We start from the raw sequence: 15524 nt of genomic DNA on the forward strand, positions 1-15524 counted from the left end.
TCACCCATATACTGAGTCTGCATCTATATACGGGAACTGATCTTCAGAAGCATTGAATACATTGAGAAGAAACATGGAGCAGGCACTGAGAAAGCATTGTGGCATTATCGTGCACAACCTGAGGGCAAGGTAAAGAAGGTCTCCTAGAACTGGTTGGATTTCTGGGCAAACAAAGGTCATTTACATTATTTTGTGGAGGGCTTTCTACGAGCCTAATCTCCCCAGGCAAGGGTCATGTTTGTGTCCGTTACTTATTCTCTTTGCTCTAGTGATCCTGCGGTCCTTCCATTGACTGCAATGGCAGTGCTATTCATGGACTGACTCTAGGATTGGACCGTGTACTAAGCAAATAATCAGAATCAGCAGATTTGGAGTCATATGGGCACCCAATAAGCAGCCTGTTTTGTTGTAGGATTGGGTATAAAATCCCAAATCCTCTCAGCTCCTAGCTGCTGGCACCAAGGCTCACTAACAGCAAGCAGAATGGCCTTTCACTCTGTGCTCTTTGTTTTCTTAGCTGGACTGGTATTTTTCTCTGAAGCTGCACCACTGGTGAGTCTCCTTTTATTCAAACTCAATCATTACAAGAATGATAAGCTAGATTTTCTACATGACTAGCATCCTTCTCATCCATGAAGTTCTATAACCATTAGGCTTTGCTGGAGTGTTATTTTACTACCATTTTTTAAGTAGCTTCTTCAGAATTCTTAAAACGTTTTTGACATTTACCCATCTATTTTAGGATATTAAGGAAAGGTCAGGGACCTAGCAGGTGTGACCTTTTATTTCTGTTTCTGTCAGTTCGTGACTCAAATCCTGTATCTTTAGTATAGAGGTAGCTTTACCTTCTTCACCAAACAAGTGCTTCTCTAGAGCACTAAAAGTATGACTAAGTGTTCCTTATAGCGTAATGAAGCTTAAGAAACAAATATTCTTTCAGCCCTAGGGATGTAATAGGTATTTATTTGTTGGCTTCCTAGGCTAACATACTCTGCCTGCACTTACAATAATTTACTACTTCCTTATTTGTGACCTCATTAAAAAGGTGTTCTTATTAACATTTTCCCAGGGCCATGTGCAATTCTAAATATTTATCAAGCAATCTCTTTGTGTGTGTAATAAAGTGATCACTATAAAGCTCTAAGGTACTCTGCTGTGAGAAACAGATGTTTGCAAACTACCTTTGAATTCCTTTTGGCAAAGAACTTGCTTTTAAGTCAATGTTAATTCTGCAATAAGAATCAACCTTTTCTTTGAAAGAAGGCTTTTGCAGAGCTGGTGAACAGCTCCTATACAATCTCTCCTGCTTTCCTCAAGGTCTCCCATGGCTCTGTTGATTCCAAATGCCCTCTCATGGTGAAAGTGCTGGATGCAGTCAGAGGAAGTCCTGCAGCTAACGTAGCTGTTAAAGTCTTTAAAAAGGCTGCAGATGGAAGCTGGCAGGACTTTGCTACTGGGTAAGTTACATGGTCTTATGGAGCCGTTTTCAAGGTGCCTTGCGCAAACAATTGAGAAGTAAAGGGAACAGAGCTCTGATGAAAAAAGCAATATGTTTTCTAGCACATCTCTCACACGATCCCTGTTAACAGCATGTGAATTCAGGTCTAAACCCCGTCAGATTCATGTGGAACTTAACCATGACTGAAATACATGCTAATTGCAAAAACATGTTGAGATGCTCATCTTATCTTTATAAAGGAATAGGTTTAATAAATAATTTTTCTCCTAGCATCGGTATTATCTTTCCTTTCTATAAAAAGAAAAAAAAATAAAAACCTATTTACCAGAATTTTCTAGGTAATACACAGACTAACCTAGCGTCTTTATATGCAATGGATATAAAGCTTTATTTTCAGCAGTCACACACAAAATCCTCTCTGTAAGCTTTGTCCGTACTCATGCAAATAATTAGCATGTTAGTCTTCTGTGTAACAAACGTGCTGGTTGGAAGAAACTCCTTGACCAGAAAGTTTTAAGAAGTCCTATTGTAACAAAACACAGAAGCACAATCTTAGCATTTGTTTGTGGTCGTTTCTATAGATCAGCATGGCTTTTGCTAGAAAGACAGCTTAAAACTTACAAAGCATCCTCAGAACATCACTAAGGGGCAGGCAATAATACTACTACCTTCAGTCTGTGGGGAAAAAATATGGGTAACGGGGGAATACAGTTTACTAAAACTCAAATGGGTGAGTTATTCAAGGCTTTAAGTTTCATTGCAACAACTCATTAAATGAGATTTTTAAATAAATCAAGGGAAATCTCTAGTAACAACAGGATATTCAAGCACAGAATGACAAGCACAACCATGGACAGGAGCCACCAGGGCATCCAAACTGTACTAGGATTTTTATAGCATGATTTACATAAAAGCTGCAGAAAGAAACAGAGGACAAGACTATAAGAAGAGAGATACCTTTCTCTCCACCCAAAGGGTTTCTTTTTATGAAACTCAAAACAAAAAATACTTTTCCCCATTGAAAAGGAACAAAAAGGTTAGGAGATTAAAGGAGAAATAAACTCCTCCACTCCCAAATGCTGAGTGTTAATCTAGAAACAAATCACTCTTGGAATGGATTTATATACTTTAACAGAAAAACCTCATAAGAAATGACATGTTTTCAAGGGAAGTGGAGACAAGGACAATGTCTTGTCCTTAGTGAGTATTTCTGCCATTATTAGGAAACCCAGATTATTTCAAATGTTTCATCAAGTGCTCTTGAACAAGTAATATAAAATAGAATTTACAGAGGAATAAGACAAATGTAACATCAGTGTTAAAAGCCCTCACTTTTTGGGGCATAACAACATTTTCTTGTTCAGTTTGCAACGCTACTCTCAACAAGCCCAAGGAGACAAAACCCACCGTTCTTCTTAGCCAAGTTCTTTTGACACTTCAGGTCAGTACACCCCTGCGAAAATCAAATCACTTTTTAAATATAAATTGAGAGGATTAACCTTAGCCAAGTGAGAAGCATTTTGTTGTGGGAAGGCAGTGGAGGAACACCAAACCACCGTTCTCATTGCAGGCAAAGTTTTTGACTTTTCCCTTGACTTGCACCTTAACCAAGGCTGCTTTCAGCAATACCATTTAGCTGATGACACGTGTTTGAATTGTTTCTTCACACGTGGTTGCAGTTTTTTTTGTCTGGGAAAACCAGAGTTTCTCCATTAAATAACATGAAAATCGGAATGCAGTCAAGGAACACAATCTGTAACTATTCCTGTCAGGTTAATAATATTTTTAAGTTACAGTACCTAGCAAATGCATATGGCAAAGTTACATTTTGTACAAATGTCTATAAAAGTTATTTTTTTACATTTTTTTTACCTTTTTGTTTGTTTGTTTTTACTTTACTAACACATTTTAGGGAATTAAGCAAACGCATCAAGCAACTATTGTATTTGCAGTAATAGCATTTAAAAGACAGGAAGGAAGTTAGCATAGCAACAGCTGACTTTATTGAGGCTTATTTCAAAATTAATCTAGCCAAAAATATGCAAGAAGAGATAACTGGAGCTGAGACACACTTTGAAGAAGGCCTTAGGGCACGGAGACCTGGGAAGCATGTGATGTGGGTTCTCCTTCCATGACTACCTTTGACCTTCTCACTCCTCACATGTTTTCAGAAATCTAGGTCTTGTCATGTAGTTCAAGAGTTGCATTCACCACAGTTCTCATGTGATCTAGCTTGTACATATTAAAAAAAAAAAAAAAAAGAGACTTCAAGACTTCAGCATATTTGAAGTGATTCCCCTCAGCCACCCTTTTTAAAAAATAAAAATAAAAATCCAAAACAGTAATTCATGTTCCCCAGATATTTCCTCAGCAGCGTGCATCTGAGGGCAGAGTTTATCTGTCTCACTGCTGTATGTGTCTCAAGAGTTCATAAATGTCATTGCACGACAGTGTAGATTTAACCTGGTCACAGCATACAACTAAGGTCCAGACAGCAAAAAGGAGAATCAGGATTGTGGTCTAGGCTGGAGCTGTAGTAACTTAACCAGCAGTTTGCAAATTTTTTGCTGGAAAGCTGCAGCTTTTTTAACTTTACTGTCCATCTTACAGCAGGTGCTAGCAGTCCACGTCCTGTTAAGAACGAGCAACCACACTGTATTTATTCCCCCACTCAGAGAGAAATACAAGGGCAGTTCAGAAGGAATCACTTGTAGCGTTTTGCTACCAGGGCTGAATGCAGGGCATCCCCTGCCCTGTGCTAATCCCATCCAGGTTCTGAATCACGCGCTGTCCTGTTGGTTGTCAATACTCCAGTAATGCTGAAGGGTTTTGCTTGTGAGACCACTTGCATTGAATGGCTATCACTTAGTCACTAAAATTAAGAAAGTGCCATTTACCCCAGGTAGTGGGTGAGAATCTTCAAGTGAGCTCGTTTCCAGTTTCCCAGCTGTTCTGGATGGTTAACATCTGCAACTCTGCATCAATCAATTACGGAAAGCAACATTCAAGCTACATCCACACTTTTCTTAAATTAAAAATTATTTGTTTACCTCAACAAACATTTTGAGGCAGACACCATTTTTCCTTATAATTGGTTTGTGCCTAGACTATCCAACGTACAAGCAGATGCATGTGAACCGCTGACTTGCAGTCTAAACACTTCTGCAGAATCTCAGCAATTCTGTTTCACTGTTTCAAGGACACTCACCCATGAATTCTTCATCCTTTTACCTATGGCCATTTACAGGCAATATAGGTTAAGCCAGGAAGTAGTAATAAAACTAAAATCTAACAGATGTTTACACTTCACAAATTGCCTGTGGGCCACGCGTCAAACAGGGCTTGGATTCTCTACAGGTTTGCTTTACCCAGAATACGGTTGACTGATTTCACGTGTATTGGACCAGTGAGACTTCTGTCGGTCTTCAGAAGTGCTAAAGTTGAAATATAAGAAAACCTGAAAATTAGCATAGGATTCTCAGTCCTGTTTAAGCGAAATTTAAGCAAAAGCTCTGTCATTCAGACTTTTTTCATCCACCACCATTAACCAAAATTGATAAATAAGATGAAGGAGGCAGCAATGGCTGTGAAAGAAAAGCTGCAATAGCATAACTGATTCTGTCTCTGACAAGCAGCATATCACTGCTTTCTCCCCTCCCTCTCTTCCTCCTCAAGCTTTTCTGTTTTCGACTTAGACAGCTACTCCTTGCCACAAAATGGGCAAGTTCTTCAAGTCAAGGCTTTCTTCGTTTTTCCTTCAACTATATCATGTGGCCATGAAGTGCTATAAATATCATACAAATATTTTCAGCAGAACAAAAAAAACAACTGATTAAAATAATCAGAAATAAAATAAAAGGTGGGAAAATATATAAATGGGCTTTAGGAGCTAAGTATGTAAATAAAGCTGTCATACAAAGCTTGCTCCTTTTCAAGCAAATAGGGTGAAATGCCAGCTATATTTTCTTCTTGCTTCCAGACTTCATTCACCCATATTTTTTGTTACACGATCAGTACATAATCTCTCTGAGCTGGGAATTCCTATTGCTCATTTACATAGCACCCAGTGGAAAGGTGCCTGCTCTTTGACCAAGGCATTGTTAATTCAAATTAATAAAATCTTGTAATCCTAAATTGCTATTCCAAGACACTACCACTCAGGGTCACATAAAAATTCACCCGTGCACAGATGTAAAACCTATAACCTCAGTGCTAATAAGAGGGGAATAAAATTATTTTCCTCTAAAATCTCTCTCCCCTGTTTAATTATAATTTGAGATTTGGCACCTTGCCTTTCATCATGACAATCCGTTTCCTACGCCACTAGCATTTGGTTCCAGAGGTCACTTGGTACAACTTAAACATGACATTAAAAGAGGAGCCTTAACTATAATCCCTGCTGTAGCAACAGAAATGACCAAAAAAAGCCAGCCAGCTTTGATTTGTGACGTACGTGGATGAATTGGTAGCAAGGACAGGATCTGCAAAATGGAAACACACACTACTTAGGAGGAGGGATTTATTTCAAGTGATTAGAAACAATTCAGTGCAGGCTGTGCAGCCCCTCTGCTATTAAATATTATACATTGACTGTTTCTGTTTAGCATTTAAATGATAGTACAAAATACTTATGTAGATATTTTACTATTGCAGGAAAACCACAGAGTATGGGGAGATCCATGAGCTCACAACAGAAGAACAGTTTGTAGAAGGAATATACAGGGTTGAGTTTGACACCAGCTCTTATTGGAAGGGACTTGGCCTTTCCCCATTCCATGAATATGCTGATGTAAGTATTTGCAAATATACCTAATAAGTTATATACTGTGTAGTGGCATCGGCTGGAAAGAACAAATACAGTCCTTTAATACTGAAAGAGCAGCATAATTTGGTGAAACAGTTCATTGCCACAAAAGATTGGGTAAATAAAGGCAGTATATAGCCTTTGGCTAAGTCAAAGGAAGTAGCCAACTTCCCTGCAAATACTGCCACAGCTCTTCCAAAGTGAAGCCGTGCCCATTCACTTTTCAAAAAGAGCTACATTCTTCAAAAGCACGTAGTGTTTAAAAAACAAACAAGAAAAAAAAAAAGACTGCATTTATCATTGCTGAAGGAATATAGGGATTTAAAACCCCTCATTTTATAGGAAATGAGCTCTTCTTTAATCAGAGGGATTTCCCTCATATCAGTCACCTGGAAATCCGTGAATTCTAGTATGACTTGTAATTACAGGATAAACAAATTCTTTCTGATGTGCCTTTTTTTTTTTTTTCAATATTGATCAGTACTGAAATACATAATAGAAAAAAAAGGCATAAAAATATAAAGAAATAATCATAGTGGGAAAGGAAAAGTAAGCTCTTTCATCAGTACCTAAATTTCATAAGCAGGTCAGCAATATAATCGTGTCTTGTGCCTCCCTTTGCTCTCAGCCCTACACTGATTTACTGTGTGCTCTATCTTACCACACTCACTTAGCAGTTTCAAAAGTTTTGCTTAAATTATTCAGGGTTAATCTGCCATTAAATCTAAGTTGCCCCAAATTAAGTGGTCTGAAATGGCTATAGGTTGTGTTGTAAAACATTTTAAACCACAACTCTATGAAGCTCTGCGAAAGACTAAAACAAATCACTGAGGCCCAGGTCCCTAAAAGCCTGAGGTACAGCTTGGGTCATTTAGGTCAAATAAACAATCTTAAAAAAAAGGTTCCCTAACTGTTTGGATGTCTGAAAGTTGCTGGGGCCCACAGAAGGGCTTCAAGTCAAAAGGTGCTTAAAAGCATGTGTTTGAGACTGTTCCAGCTAGGCTGCTGAGGATGCTTTTCTTTGATGTAATAGCCCATGGGTCAACAAATAAGCCTGGGAAGCGGGCAGAGTTCAATGACTGTCTGTGTACAAGGTAACTGAAGCCTACAGTCCTCACGTCCCAGCAGCTTAGACTTTGGCAGGACCAGGATGTAGGAGGGAACTCTCTAGTCTTGTAGAAAGTATGTCATGGTTAAGAAAGCGGATCAAATATTAGGCTAAAGAGAGCCAAGGAAAGTGGTGGCTTAACCCAGGTGGTGACACTTTCCTGGGAACTGGACGTCCCAAGTTCCAGGGACTGATATAGAGAGCAGCAAATTTGAATTATCTTAGGACAAGGGTCTCCCCCTGTTTTGGGAAGTCTACCCACTCAGTTCTTTGGTGCAAGAACTGACCCATCACCAGCTGTGTTAAAAACAGGAGTGAAGCACTGAAGAACAGAAAGCAGCTTTGGACTCCAACCACCTGCCTTGCTTGGACAATTCACACAGAGATTGTATTCAAGTTCACTAGGTGGGATTTCACCCCTCTGTCTTTCTTATTAATCATTTGAGATACCTTCCCCTCATTCCACATCACAAAGTAGAAATATGCCTGCCTGACTCAGGTGCTAGGTAGCTCCATGTAGCTTCACCACAGCCAAGGCTCTTTATGGACCTGGGTGCAAACCTCACAAATTTCTCAGTATTCAGTGAGCATCACAAAGTAACGGGGAGCACGACCCTTCAGAAGGGTAAAATCATCGATTGAACAGAACTGGCAAATTAGTCTGCAGAAGAAATAGAGTGTGCTTCCTAGTTCTTAATAAGGAAGTTTCGAATGTACATTGCTCGTCGTGATCACAAGTTTTCTCTTTTCCAGGTGGTGTTCACTGCTAATGATTCTGGTCACCGCCACTATACCATTGCCGCTCTCCTCAGTCCTTTCTCTTATTCAACCACTGCTGTTGTCAGTGATCCCCAGGAATAAACATGTAGTGTCATTACGCAAGCACCCTCCTCCGCTAGAATTACCGTAGGCTTTTAGGAGGAAGGTTTTTCCTACTGCTAATGCATAACTTTTTGCTACGTTAGTTTTGTTTTTTTTTCATTTTGTAACCTGGCAAACTTCAGACAAGTCAATAAAATGTTACTTCTTTAAAACTGTTTTGATTCTATTGGTGAAGTTTTATTGTGCTCTAAAGGTGTCATGATATTCGAGTGCAAAGGACATCTGGAAGCCATGCATGGCATATGGAAGCAAATTAGCCCTTGGTTTGATTCTGTTGTCTTCCTCCATTACCTTAAAAAAGTCTCATCAAATGCAGTGGCTCAAAATAAGAAAGTTAGAGAGTTGTGCTACCTTAAGAAAGTGACTAAACACATGTACTTAAAAATAAGAATGCCATCCATGCTACTCATAGTTTACACACAGAAGAGACCATCCCACTATCAACTAGGTCACAGGGTAAATAGGAGAAATTCTGAATACCTAGCAGCAGAACAAACAATGTAGAAAGATTGTTGGAAAATATATATATATATCCAGAGAGCTGAAAGAGTTAAAATCTGTGTACCCTTACTTAAAACTTCAGGTAAACCTCAACACTTAATGGCTTCAAGAGGAAAGTTTGCTGCTCAATCAATCTTGGAAGTTTTAAAGCAATTTCGATTAGCGCTGTTTTTAACAACTTTGATCTTTAACCCACTTGGCTACCGTATTCAGGTGCATTCCAATTAAATCTCTAAGAAGTCAAATCTCTAGCCATTATTAAAAAAAGTCCTAAAATAGACGCATCATCTTAATAGTCCCTTCCTATTTTTAGAAACAGAAAAAGATAAGCTGTAGAGTGACTATGATTCAAGTAACGTTGTTGATAAACTGACCAAGGAGTTTGAGGGCTTTAACAGTGATTTCTGTAGTCTGATTGCATTTAAAACATCCTGAAGCAGAAAAATTGTTACTTAATGGGTAACAGAAACTACAGAGATTGTTACTGAAACCATGCCATTCAGAAACCACTGGCACTCATCTGCCATTGACCTTGGGAGTTTATCTCTACACCCAGAGCCTGCTGGGATGACTGCACACCAAGTGAATTCACCAATTACAAAAGCTTGCCTTTAATGTATCACTGTTTGGTTACTTTTTTCCCTGATTTCTGGACACTACCTCGGTTACGCAACTCTTGTAAGCAGTGCAAATAGTTCCAACACAGCTCCCAACTTAAAGCACACAGATCTCATGGGATCTTGCTATTCCTAGAGCTTGAAAACCAGTAAGTTTGATTTCCAGTGGCCTATGCGTAGCCCTCAAAATTTGACGTAAATATGTTCATACAAGTGTAATCATTAAAAAGAAAAACAACACCAAAAAAAATGCTCTGCATGTAGTCATCTACCTGAGGACAGGATAAACCTACTAAGAGAGTGTACACACGTGTGTCTGACCTAAGATCAGAAAGACGAAGTTTCATTTCAAGAGGTAACATTTCCCTAAAACGAAGCAGATGCTTCTGGTGGGGGCTGACTTGCAGTTGTACAGGGCAAGTCCTGAGCTTGTACTGAATCTAAGCAAAGTGACAAGACTTAAACCACTGTTTAACTCGGCTCCAGAAATGGGTACGTAGGTATCTAGTTATCATGCTGGAAACCAAAAGTAACATATTTTTCGTTCAAGGGAATGCATAAGATAATTAGTTAGCCCACATATTATCCACTTCTCTTTTGTCAGAGGTGGGGGGGAGGCCACCACAGCCAAGCTATAACCACAGAGAAATTCTCACTGATACTGAAATTGCTGAGTTGACAAGAAATTTGTATTTCTCTCAACTATGAGAACTACACAGCACCATTCCTCAATAAAAAGAGAAAAATAAAACAGAATAGATATTGTTTCCAAGAAAATACATCATTGCAGTTGAGCTAGGCAATATTCACAATATTTCCATAGGCAATGACAGAAGAGACTTATTTTTCCAGACAAGGTTCATGTTTGTATGGGTTACTCATTTTCTCATTGTTTACTAAGTCAATAGGATGAATTGGCATGTTGAAAGTCATATGGGTTTTCTGATAAGCAGACTCATTTTAGAGGCCTTGATATAAAAATCACGGATCCCACCAGTTTCGACTTGCTGACACTGAGACTTCCTAGTTGTAGGCAAAATGGCTTTTCATTCTGTATTTCTTGTTTTCTTAGCTGGCCTGGCATTTTTCTCCGAAGCTGCATCACCGGTAAGTGTCTCAGGAATTGAGGTCCTTCCTATGGATATAGTTCCAGCTTTTTCTTCCCCCCCTCCCCTTTTTTTGTATACTTTAATTAGTGTAAATGAAAATAGAATATTCCATTTTATTGCAATTATTTTGATTTTATGGTATGCATTGACTACAGTTCTCTCCTACTGTTCTTTTTCTGGTCCTTCTTTCTCCTTCTCTAGTGACTACTTTTCATTAGACTCAGTGACTACATGAAAAACAATGTAAAGGAAGAAAGGAAAAAAATAAATCCCTACACAAAAGCCTTGGGCCAGTTGAAAAGTAACTAATAGCTCTTATAACACAATAAACAAGCTCCTGTTGTGTGGGATCTCATTTCCTATTGCGAGATCCATGGAGAAGAATGGATTCCCTTCTCAATGTCTCAAAAGAAACAGTAGCGAGGAGCCTATGCGTTCCAGAAAGGGAGCCTGAGGACTCAGGGCGTGCAGGTGGAATAGACACATGCCAATACACTGGTGTGACACAGGGCAGGGTTCCTGGCCTATGGGAAGTTCAGTACATCACAGGCTGTAAGAGGGGATCTAAGAGAGGGCTCTTAGTCTTTAACATCTACATCACAATTCAATTTGCAGTGATTAAATGGAAATCAACAATTGCTATTTTGAGAGCACCCTTGATTAGCACCTTCCACAAAGCTCTGTCTTACTTTGCACTTACAGAATTAGGTAATGGATGGTCAAAGGCCTGATTCAACTCTACCTTTGAATAGGTAAAACAACAGGGCATAACCATTGCTTGTGATGAAAATATTGGGAGTGAAACTACAGCCATCCCATCTTTGGAGGGAGGTTTTCCTCTCCTATCCCTGCATAGCTGCCAAGGGCTGACAAATCTGATCCAACATGGTGTTAGGAGAGAGTCCATACGTGGTACTTATCAGGTTTACAACAGAATTAGGATAACTCTACGGCAACAAGACATCAGAGGCTCTCCAATCCAGAAAGCTGTGCTCAAATTGCCACTTCAAAATACAAAGGAAGAGTTGCCAGATTTTTAAATATTCCTACTACCTTTGATGATTTCATTATTTCCTGTTGAGGTCACAATTTAGTTACAACTTCGTGCTGGAGACGATGTGTAGCTAAGCCGTGACAAAGAAAAAACAGAAATATGTTCTCACACACAGTCACGGTGCCTCCCCAGCACACGTGGCTACACTCCCCCTGACATCTTCCTCCCCAGTTCCACTGTATCCAGCCCACAGAAAGCTTTAGGCTGTATTTCTTCAGTACACAGTGATCTTGTTGAAGAAAATATGATATATTCTGTAGATCTAAAGAATTATGTTTCTTATTGCTTTATTACACACTATTGCTTGCCTTTCTTACAACATAAAAATTCTCTCTTCCTACCTGAAGGACTCTGTTGACTCCAAGCATCCTCTCTTTATAAAAATTCTGGATTCAGTCCGAGGAAGTCCAGCTCAAAATGTTCCAGTTAAGTTATATAAAGAAGCTGCAGACGGATCTTGGGAACTGTTAAATTCAAAGTAAGTCGTACCAAAATAATGAGTGAAAGAAGGGAAAGGTAGTGGGAAGAGGTCAAAATTGAAAAAACAGTTTCACATTCTCTAACAAACAGGTTTCTTTTACTCAGAGGGAAGATAACATACTATTGAATGAATCTGCTGGAAACTGTACTACAGCTTCAACTACCAAAATGTTTTTTAATGCTTTATAATTACTGTGAGCAGAAGAAAGTATTTTAAATTATCCTTTAATTCAATAATCCCTTCTCTTCAATTTCATTACAAAGGATTGTATTACTTTTTAGTAGCCACCAATGAACTGCTGTATTCTTACCAGAAGAATCAGACAGACTCTTTTAGTTTGTTTGAAACTAAGACTCTGGTTGAGAATCCTACCTTTATTGGCTATTTTACTTCTTTCTAAATGGATTTTCATTTCATACAACACTACATCTTTAAAAAGAAAACACAGAACTGTTTTCAACATATATCACATCATAATTGATAGCCTTTTTTGCTTCAAGAAAAGGAATCAGCCAAAAGGAAAAAAAAAATAGGGATAAAGCATTCTCACCTCCTCTCCCAGAGAAGCAATTACATCTTAAATAAATAAATAGAAAAAAAATAATTCTCCCAGATATTTAAATACTACCATGTCTTTTTAAAAAATACAACTGTAGAATTTCAAATGTAGATGACTTATTTTGAAATTGTCCTCAATTTTAGTATATCTCAACACTTTAAAAACCCAAGAGCAAATTTACTTAAAGTTTAATCTGAAATGAAATGGAAAAAAATTCTTAGTGGGTACACAGAGTGAACATTGTTTACCCAACAAGCAACATCCCACTTCCACACTTATCTCTTCAAGATAGTTGCAAAGTCTCATCGGAGATCTTTCGAGGACTGTTAATGGTCCATTCTACCTAAAAAAATGAGATAGGGCTCATAAGGGCCAAAGCTGGCATAGTGCAGAAATTTCAATAGTGGGATCCCAGACTCAGACGCATTTCTAGAAAGTCCATGAGAAACTGTAGGTAAGTGACTCCTTGGTGTCATAGAGCAGTGGGCCAGCAGAAGCAACAGTGCTCTCATACACATCCTTGAAAAATATAGCTACAGTGAAGGCCACACAGATTTGTACAAGGTGGGGAAGAACAATCTATTCATGTTGTCCTACTTGAATTGCCTCCCACCCCTCAAGTGAGAAGATAACTTCACACATATTCTGTCACTGGAAATGCGTGAAATTTTCCGTTACAAGGATGTTCAGTTTTCTTATCTTCAAATCTGATTTTAGGGATTTTATATAAAGATACTCAGCTGAACAGCTAGATATTGACTGAAGCCTTAAAAACATACTTAACATTTGAAAGAAAGAGCAAAGTAACCTTTAGATGAGGTATGCAGAAGTCATGATAATACTAAATCAACCTCCCCTTTTTAATTTGTAAATAATTGAATGATAGCAAGAGATTCTGAAATAACTGTTCTCAGTTAGAGATATGTTTGGTTTTAGCTGAGAAAGCTTATTAGTAAAATGAACAGTAGTCTAACAATGATCAATCTATGACAAAGAAAAAATAGAGACATTTGAACAGATTAAAAAAATCTGATAACTTGTAAGATACAAATGGTGTTCTGACTTCATAGTTCTAAGCTACATTAAAACATAAATCCTAAGTAATGCACTGGACAATGACATAAAATAATTATTTTTCCCCACATGCAATTTGAATAAAATATGTTCAGAAAAAGATTTGGCAGATAGAACACAAAACAGTGGTTTGTGACTACTAAAATCAGGCAGTAGCAGCACTGTTATTTGTGGATAACCAACCCAATCAAAAACCTGGTATTATATAACTTGTTTCACAGAAATAGGTCTCATCCAAGAGACATGTCTGAGACACAGCATTCAATATTGGTTCTGGAACCCCAAATCAGTTGGCCTTCAGGGGTCTGTAGTTTCAAGTCAGCACTATGGTCTCAGAGAGCACTGATAGCATCTTCAGATCAAACAAAACCGTCTGTTTGTTGAGGATGGAAAAAGCAACTGATCAATACAGACAACAGGGAATTCCACAGTCTACACTGTTGGCTGACCTACCATCACTTCAAATAGCGGATCTCAAATTTCAGATAGCGAACTGTAAAAAATATTCATACTGGTAAAACAACTCAATACATTTAAATAAGTAAGAAAACGATGGAAAAATCAAGAGAGTTGACCCTATTTATTTGCACACTAAGTGCATTGTGGAGCTTCCACATTGCTTACAGCAGTGGTGAACTTTTCCCTCTGACTGGGTTCATTTAATTAACTCCAAGAACCTGCCAAGAGTCTGTGAACAATAATGCCAGCTTTTGGCTCACGCCCAAACCATGCAGAGTAGTGACATGGCAGGCAGCCATCTGCTGTGGCGATCATGGAAGTAGCGAATGCCAAGATAAGCTCTGAAGCATCCATAATACAGATGGACGTAAGCCACTGCAGATCAATAGGAGTATTCATCATATTACTTGAGCTACACAACATCGCTCAAGTTCAATTGCTAAGAACTGCATTTTCCTCAGGCTTTTAACCGAAATATAAAAGTGGATTCTTCTGCCATCACACAGACAAACCAATGACAACGGAGAGTTCCATGAGCTCACAACTAAAGAACAATTTGTAACAGGAGTATACAAGATTGAGCTTGACACAGCCTCATACTGGAAGAAACTGGGCTTGAATCCCTTCCATCACCATGCTGATGTGAGTATTCATTCTCTCCTTTACTTTTGTTGCAAAGAGTAAAGATATTTTATATGTCTAGGCTTCAATTAGTAATTGCACGTTTTGAACTTCCTTTTCACTTTAAAATATTTTCACAGTAACACTTTAAATCCACAGTCTTGAAGCTTTGTAACAACATACTCATGAGAGAACACAGTTACTAGCTTCCCTGTAACTCTCACTAAGCTCTTAGATGCATTAATTACAGAGGTTTTCCATCCTTCTACCTCTACTTAAGCCTGTGATTCTGTCTGTGACTATTTCTAGACACCTGAGGTAGAACAGGTGGAGTACTCTGTCAAGTCCCTTGGGAAAAGGGTTTTCATGCCTTCTCATTTTTCTTGTATTTTTTTTTTCCAGGTGGTTTTCACAGCTAATGATGCTGGTTATCGACATTACTCCATTGCTGTTGTCCTCAGTCCCTTTTCTTACGCCACTACAGCAGTAGTTAGTGAGCCAGTGGAATAGAAGCTGAAATTAAGCATGAAAATTTAGATGTGTAAATTAAAATTTCCATAAATAATAAGAACTTGGTTTCTCACTGTTATCAACAGCTTTAGATTTCATAGTAAAACACTAACAGTCGTTTATTCATTTTGCTAACTTTAGGAAGAATATGTGTTGACTTTGTTTTCAAATGGTCTTCTGAATAAAAGTATTCTGTATTGCTCTTCTGAATAAAAGTTTAGGGTTTGAAAAAACACATTAAGCTTAGAAAAAATGCATTGAAACTCCATTACCGGGATTCTGAGAA

At 38.3% G+C, this 15524-nt stretch overlaps 2 protein-coding genes across 2 annotated transcripts; both read left to right on the top strand.

Annotated features, from left to right (window-relative positions):
- The first annotated feature begins 395 nt into the window (after window positions 1-395).
- LOC134510757 (transthyretin) lies at window positions 396-8408 on the top strand. Its single transcript, XM_063323990.1, has 4 exons — window positions 396-552; window positions 1318-1457; window positions 6113-6248; window positions 8125-8408. Exons 1-4 carry the CDS (start codon window positions 484-486, stop codon window positions 8230-8232), a joined length of 453 nt encoding a protein of 150 aa, XP_063180060.1. The 5' UTR covers window positions 396-483; the 3' UTR covers window positions 8233-8408.
- A 1914-nt stretch (window positions 8409-10322) lies between these two features.
- On the top strand, window positions 10323-15440 carry LOC134511951 (transthyretin-like). Its single transcript, XM_063326775.1, has 4 exons — window positions 10323-10478; window positions 11882-12012; window positions 14614-14749; window positions 15131-15440. Exons 1-4 carry the CDS (start codon window positions 10410-10412, stop codon window positions 15236-15238), a joined length of 444 nt encoding a protein of 147 aa, XP_063182845.1. The 5' UTR covers window positions 10323-10409; the 3' UTR covers window positions 15239-15440.
- Window positions 15441-15524: the final 84 nt, after the last annotated feature.

This window comes from Chroicocephalus ridibundus, chromosome 2 (assembly GCF_963924245.1).
Source record: "Chroicocephalus ridibundus chromosome 2, bChrRid1.1, whole genome shotgun sequence".
NCBI classification, from domain to species: Eukaryota; Metazoa; Chordata; class Aves; order Charadriiformes; family Laridae; genus Chroicocephalus; species Chroicocephalus ridibundus.

What these genes read in the sequence shown, in the direction of transcription:
- LOC134510757 (XM_063323990.1), top strand. Translation starts at nt 484, where the DNA reads ATGGCCTTTCACTCTGTGCTCTTTGTTTTCTTAGCTGGACTGGTATTT. An exon ending in TGGCAGGACTTTGCTACTGG is followed by an intron (nt 1,458 to 6,112) that starts GTAAGTTACATG and finishes TTACTATTGCAG; the next exon opens with GAAAACCACAGAGTATGGGG. An exon ending in CATTCCATGAATATGCTGAT is followed by an intron (nt 6,249 to 8,124) that starts GTAAGTATTTGC and finishes TCTCTTTTCCAG; the next exon opens with GTGGTGTTCACTGCTAATGA.
- LOC134511951 (XM_063326775.1), top strand. Translation starts at nt 10,410, where the DNA reads ATGGCTTTTCATTCTGTATTTCTTGTTTTCTTAGCTGGCCTGGCATTT. An exon ending in TCTCCGAAGCTGCATCACCG is followed by an intron (nt 10,479 to 11,881) that starts GTAAGTGTCTCA and finishes TCCTACCTGAAG; the next exon opens with GACTCTGTTGACTCCAAGCA. An exon ending in TGGGAACTGTTAAATTCAAA is followed by an intron (nt 12,013 to 14,613) that starts GTAAGTCGTACC and finishes GCCATCACACAG; the next exon opens with ACAAACCAATGACAACGGAG.